This window comes from Eupeodes corollae, chromosome 3, assembly GCF_945859685.1.
Source record: "Eupeodes corollae chromosome 3, idEupCoro1.1, whole genome shotgun sequence".
Lineage (NCBI taxonomy): Eukaryota > Metazoa > Arthropoda > Insecta > Diptera > Syrphidae > Eupeodes > Eupeodes corollae.
The window spans coordinates 107,748,959-107,755,954 of NC_079149.1; the positions used below are offsets into that span (position 1 = coordinate 107,748,959).

General features: G+C 34.5%; 1 protein-coding gene across 1 annotated transcript; it reads right to left on the reverse strand.

Moving 5' to 3' along the window:
* Positions 1 to 2,865: 2,865 nt before the first annotated feature.
* On the reverse strand, positions 2,866 to 4,565 carry LOC129951678 (dnaJ homolog shv). The gene is made up of 3 exons (XM_056063941.1): positions 3,576 to 4,565; positions 3,302 to 3,512; positions 2,866 to 3,239 (listed from the first exon to the last, which is right to left on the reverse strand). Exons 1-3 carry the CDS (start codon positions 4,368 to 4,370, stop codon positions 3,184 to 3,186), a joined length of 1,062 nt encoding a protein of 353 aa, XP_055919916.1. The 5' UTR covers positions 4,371 to 4,565; the 3' UTR covers positions 2,866 to 3,183.
* Between the last annotated feature and the right edge of the window lie 2,431 nt (positions 4,566 to 6,996).

Here is a 6,996-nt window from a genome sequence, read left to right on the forward strand (position 1 = left end):
AACTAAACACTAAAAGAAAAAAAATTGAAAGGTGCATAATTTGACAAGTCGACAAAAAAATTATTTTTGTTTTGTAAAATATACCCTTTTTTGAAAAAAATATCGTATATAATAAACGTAAAATTCATAATAATAAAAAATAAAAATATTTGAATTTTATTTCAAATGCTTAGTTTTAGTAAATTATTCAAATAATTTAAAACATTTGACCACTTTTGCTCGTTACTGTATATGTATATGCAAAATATTTTTTTGAATGTTTCTTTTTTTTTTTAATATACATTGAAAATATATTCATGTTCAAATAACAGCTTTCAAGGAAGGTGTTTTAATATCAAGGGAGGTCTGGAGTTTTCAAAGGAGGTCTAGAAAAATCAAGGGAGGTCTGGAAAAATCAAGGAAGGTATGGAAATATCAAGGCAGGTCTGGAGATTTCAATAAGAATACATTTTTAACATGTAAAAAGTGAATATTTTGTAGCTACATTATGTATCCATGTACATACATTTTTACATTTGGAAAGAACTTGATATCATATAAGATGAAAAATTTAGTCTAACTAAGTCTCCTATTGAATCGTAAAAATATAAAACAGACAAATTAAACGAAATATCAATACAACCTAATTTAAATAAATTTACAATTAGAAAAATAAAAGCAAAAAAAACAAATGTCAATTTTTTGGATTTTAAATTCGGCTTTACAAAAGTAAATGCATTGTCGAAAATATCCTTTGCCGTCCGTATTCTATACAAATACGACGGCCCAATGTTTTTTCCAAGGGAGTCATTCCGTTAAACGATTATCGTCAGACGATAGCGTTTTGACGAAAGTCTCACTTCACGTAAGCCGATAATTGTCAAAGATAGTGTTTCACGATAGCTAAATACATACATAGATAAGTATCGTCTGTCATTAATATCCAAATATGAATTAAGCAAATTGAATTCAAAATGTTTCGGCACAATTTAGTTTGGTTAAATAAAAGCGAAAAGAAAACTTATACAAGTTAAATTAATACAGTAACGAAAGCAACTAAGAAATAAATCAGACCCTCTATCATTTCCAACCAATATGGAAGCATTCATCCATACAGTGAGTGTCATTAATATTCGGTTTTTATTCTTAATCATACTTTTGGTGTTTTTTCGTAGTAAGAGTTGAATTTAGGTTTATTATTTTATAAATTAGTATATTATTCCCTAAATATTTTAATTAACAAAATTTTGCAACGCAAAAAGGACACATGTAAGCGCTTCATTAATATTCGGTTTTTTGTTTTCATGGCTGAGTTTGACATTTGCTCCGATTAACAGTTTGTCTATTCAAGAGTACCGTTAAGATAAAATGTAGTCTAGAACTAGAAGCATAGACAAACCATATATGGTTTGTCTATGACTAGAAGTTTGCATACATTATTTTTAAAACGGTTTAGTGTAAGATCGTTTGGTCTTATTTAAAAAGTTAATCATAGGGCGCAAAGAAAAAAATGCAAGCCTTGATGAAAAGATACAAAAAAAACTTGTTGATATTTTAGACATGAAGCCAAACACTGTCGGGGATATTGTGCGGAAATATAAAAGAGAAGGAGTTGTCGAACCAAAGAAGCAGATGGGTCTATACAAAAAGTTAACAACGGAAGAAGAACGGCTTATAGTAAGAAAAATTAAAGCAAATCCTCGTTTAAGTGCACCAACAATTGTACAAGAAGTGTTAATGGAATGCAAAAAGAAAATATCTGCATCAACGGTACACCGAAGCATAAAGACAATGGTCGTGTTGCCCGAAAAAAGCCACTTATCAATATGTGCACCATTCGAGTCAAATTTGCGAGGGAACACAAAAATAAGGATGCAACTTTTTGGGATGATGTAATATTTGCTGACGAGAATAAGTACAACCTCTTTGGATCGGATGGAAGAGTTACGGTGTGGAGCAGGAACGCAAAGCGGGCACATCATAGTTTAGGGTGCATTTCAGCAAGAGGCATGGGAAATTTGGAATGGCTTCTGTATAACTCTCACATAGGTATTCAAACACTTCCCCAATTTCCAGACCTTAACCCAATCGAGAATTTGTGGGATGAATTGAACCGTCGAGTTCGCGAAAACACTGTCTCTTCAATAAGTGCACTAAAGCAATGGCTTTAAGAAGAATGAAAAAAAATAGACATTGAATACCTTCAAACAATTATAAAAAATATGCAAAAGTGACTGGACGGAGATTTATCTAATCAAGGGTATCTAACAAAATATTAAATTCAATGGTAAGAAAAATTAATTAAAAAGTTAATATACAAATGTTAAAAAAAAACGAATATTAATGAAGTGTTACTTTTTGAGTTGTCGTATAAGATAATTTAAACAAATGGATCTGTTCGACGTTTGCGAATTTCAAAAGAAACCTTTTAAATGATACTGGAAAGAATACCTTTCTTGTAACTATTGAGTCTTTGTATGGCGCAGAGTACCAATGGTTGACACGCAACGATCTTGCACAACGTACATCATCCCAAATTGTGTTAGGAACCAACTAAATATCAATAAACTTAATGATAATCGCTAGTTTTTCCTTTTAAGTCTCATTTTAAAATGACATGTTTTTTAATTCGTTGCTCGCTATTACGAGAACCTTAAAAAAACACGTAATCACTGTTCTTCATTTCAAAATAAAAACAAGTTCATCTTAATCAATATTTATCAAATCACGCCCCCAAAAATGTCATGTGTCGTGTACAATGCGACTGAATGGCAAAGAAAAAACCTCTTCTTAAAAAAAAAGAGTTTAATCATTGAAACAGGATTAAATGTATACTCAGTCATTTTAACCATGTCTTGTTTTAATTGTAAGTCAATAATAATTAAATCCAGGAATTTACTAGATTTGTGTATTTGTTTTGTTTTAATTTTTTTTTTCTCTATATAAATACAAAATTATATAGCACACAAAATAATAAACTTAAACAACTACATAAATAACTCCTTTCTGACATAATCGCATTATTCAAAATTCAACTGCTGGCAAAGGTGCATTTGAATATGAGGCCCTTGGAAAATTATACAATAATTCTTTTTTGCAGGCAACACCACGTGCATGTGTGTTATAAATTATAACCTCCTTTGATTTAATTTATTAAACTCTAAATCCTTAATTTACAAATTAAAACAAAAATCTCAGCTCATTCTAAAGTCCATTGTATATTCGGTCTATCGAAGATTGATCCAAAATCTTTTTAATAGCTAAAAAGGGAAGAGAAAATGTTAAAATATTTTCAAAAACACTCAAGCCGCTTGCTGCTTACCTTCTTTATCGCTTTCTGATAAGTCCTTCTTGGGGAATTCTACGTCGAAGGTTATGTACAAGTTGCCATGCAGGTTGTTGTTTTCATAGTTTGGCATTCCCTCGCCCTTCTTGCGAATGCGAGCACCTGGCCAGGTCACTTTGTCTCGTGTCACAGAGACTTTGTGTCCATCCAAGTGGGGAATATCAAGGCTAAAGCCTACAAGAGCGTCCTGAAAGAAAAATCAATTCGCTTTGAGATACTGAAACAGGACTTCAAAAAACATTGATCTAACCTGTAAACTGATTGTGACATTGGTGTATAAATCATCACCCTTGCGTTGGAATCTCTCGTGGGGCATTTGTTGGATGACAACTATCAGATCGCCAGGCTCACCATCCAAATGAGGCTCACCCTCGGCCACGAAGCGTGTCTCCTGTCCGTCAACCATACCCGACTCCACCTCTATCTCCAGAGTTCGTTCCTCGTTGACCAACTTAACGTTGGGACACTCATCACAAATGGTCTGTTGCATCATCTGGAATCGCCCTGGACCCATGTTTCGAGTGACCATTTCCTGTCGACAGTTGCACTTTCTCGTTCCAGACGCTGGTTTCAGCACAGGCTTATTGCGAACGATCTCCACGAAGTTGCCCGAATACAACTCCTCCAGAGTGACCATCATTTTCATGACAATATTCGCTCCGCGAGGAGTGTCATGCTGTTGGGAATCACCATTGCCGAAATGGAAGCCAAAATCACCGAAGAAATTAGCAAAAGGATCCGAACTGTCCATCATGCCGTCCTTCTTCAGACACTCCTCGCCACATCGATCGTAGGTTTTGCGCTTCTCCGGGTCCGATAGAACTTCATAGGCAGCGCCGAGATCTTGGAATTTTGTCGATGCATCGGGATCGTCCTTGTTCTTATCGGGATGCAATTCTTTGGCTTGTTTGCGATATGCTTTCTTAATTTCATTTGTGGTGGCGGATTTTTTAACATTTAAAATGCGATAGAAATCCCGACCGGCCAAGGTACCCACGGCACAGAAGATTAATTGAATTGCGATTGCGAGATATACGGCGCGCATATTGACTTGATTCTTTTGTGAGTTAGTTTGGATTAATACAATTAGTTTAAATTATCTATTTACAGACGAAATTGTTTACGCTATCAGATTTTAATTCATTTTTCTTTAATAACTTTTCGTTTTTCTCTCTCCGAACGAAGAATTTTGCAGTTTAGTCTTTTGTGGGTTGAGTATGCGTGGTGTGATATGATTGGTTAAAATAAACGTCAAAAGTGACACGATTCTATTTTTTTTATTAGCAAAGAATAGTGGGATATGTTCGTGGAATTGATAAAATTGGGAATTTTCGGAACACAGGGTGATAAGTAGGAAAATATAATTTAAAGTCAGTTGTACAAATGTGGTTTGAAGTTTTGTCTACGGTTGTACAAATTTAATTTTATAATTTCAAAGGGTAAACATTTAACTGATGTTAATCGCTGTTAATTATCTAATTCAAAAACGGTTAACAATTTAATAATCTTGGCTTAGCTTAGAATAATCATCTATGTGTCAAATGGTCAGTTGTACAATATGTTACAATACATGTTTTTAACTGATTTTGACGAACTTCAAATGGATGAATTTAGGCGATATTAAAAAGTGAAAAAAAAACGCATAAGGTAGTGACATTTATCTCTGAAAAAGCGTACGAAAATTATCTTAAGTACTTAGATATATTCCATAATCTGTCAAAAAACATGTGTTCAATGAACTCAATTGAACTTGAATTAAGTTAAGCCTCTTTGTATCACTCAAATTCATTGGATTTTCAATTATGAGGAAGTTTAAAAGCAAAAAAATCAAATGGGGTGGCGCAACAGTCCGTTGTGAAATAGGGCCTAGTGACTTATAACTCTCAACCATTCCTGTGTGCGAGTACTGTTGTCAGGAATGGAAGTTTAAAAGAGCCAACATTATAATCAGCCAAGCTGAATCATACGTGATACGGTTTCACTTAGTTAACGGTCGCGGGTGCCCAGTTTTGCATTTACTTTGACCTATAATTTTGTACCAATTCTATACTCTAGAATAATTTTTCCTTCATACTTTCTAGTCAATTTTAAATCATTATCACTATTATCTATAAATGCCCAACTGTCAGAAGTTATTTTTTATTTTGATATGTTTTTAATTAGTTGTACCCGTGGCATGATGGTTAGTGCGTTGGACTGTCATGCGAGAGGTCTTGGGTTCGATCCCTGCCTATGCCATCTAAAGTTTCTTTCATGGGTACTGCCTCTTGCGAGGAATTGACAAATTCTCCAAGAGTAATTCTTGTCATGAAAAGTGCTTCTCAAATTTGCCGTTCGGATTCGGCTTAAAATTGTAGGTCCCTTCCATCCTTTACAACAGTACTCGTACACAGGAATGGTTGAGAGTTGTCAGTCACTAGGCCCAAGTTCTCAAACGGACTGTTGCGCCACCCAATTTATTTATTTTTATTTTATATGTTTTTAATTCCATAAATTCAGATGTATCGCACATTTTGAAACAGGACATGTACACAGAAGACGAGAGATTGTCTCCTCCTCCTCCACGCCCATGCAACTCCTACCAAAATCATTTGCAGTTGCTCCAAGTCGAATAGCATGCCTTCCTATCAAGCAGTGCCCAGGCAGGACACCAATAACGTAGCTAATGTGCAATCTACTCAGAGAGATTAATTGTTTTGAGCGCCTGGCGATAAGATTAGGCCAAATTAGTTTAGTCGCTAAAACAGGTAATGGTGTTATTCCACCTGAAGTTTGTTTTCTCTATGGTATCTTGCTTTAGCACGAGTTTACATGTAGCTCAGGGGATACTAGCTCTATAATTTTATTCAGAGCTAGTTAAGTCTCAGCTAAACAAAAAAAAACATCTTTTTCAACAAAAAAAAAACAAAACGCACTTTATATCATTGCTTATGAACATGTAGCACTTAAAAGCTTGACTACATTAAGCACCTTTTTGTAACAGCTATCACTCCAAGCAAAAAATGAAAAATTAAAAATCTTGCTGAAAATACTATCTCTCCATACAAATCGTTGGGCGAACTTCCTATTAGCATATCACTCGTGAAATTCTGATTTCTTTTACAGTTTCTTGGGGTCTCCATTGAACATTTCCGATGACAGGACTATCAGCCTGAGCCAATTTAACATCCAGTCCGGTCATCGCAGTTTGGATTTTTAGAGCGGATCGAGCGTGGTAAGGGTCTATTTTCCACAGTCTTCTTGCCATTCAAATTTCATTTTGTTTAAACTGTCGTCGAGAATATTAAGTAAGTGAAATTAATTAAAAAGAGTGAAATATATTGAATTTCTTATATTGTTGTTGTTTACTACATATTACATACCTGTTTCCGTTACAATGAAAGATTGGCGACTTACCATCAGTGACACGATGAATTTGATAAATATAAATGTTTGTGGAACTTCAAAAGCAATTTACACAATAGGATCGTTCTGAGAAGAAAAGCTTTGGAAGAAACAGCAGAGCATTTTCATAAGAACCCAGCTGATATAAAGAAAAAACTGAAGTACCTACGAGCAATGAAAAAAATGTGACATTTGAGGTTGCCCATGGCACGACATAATATGCCCAGTGAAAAAAAAGACTGGATTGTTGATGAGATTGCGTAAGAGAAGTTGGATTGGATTTTGCT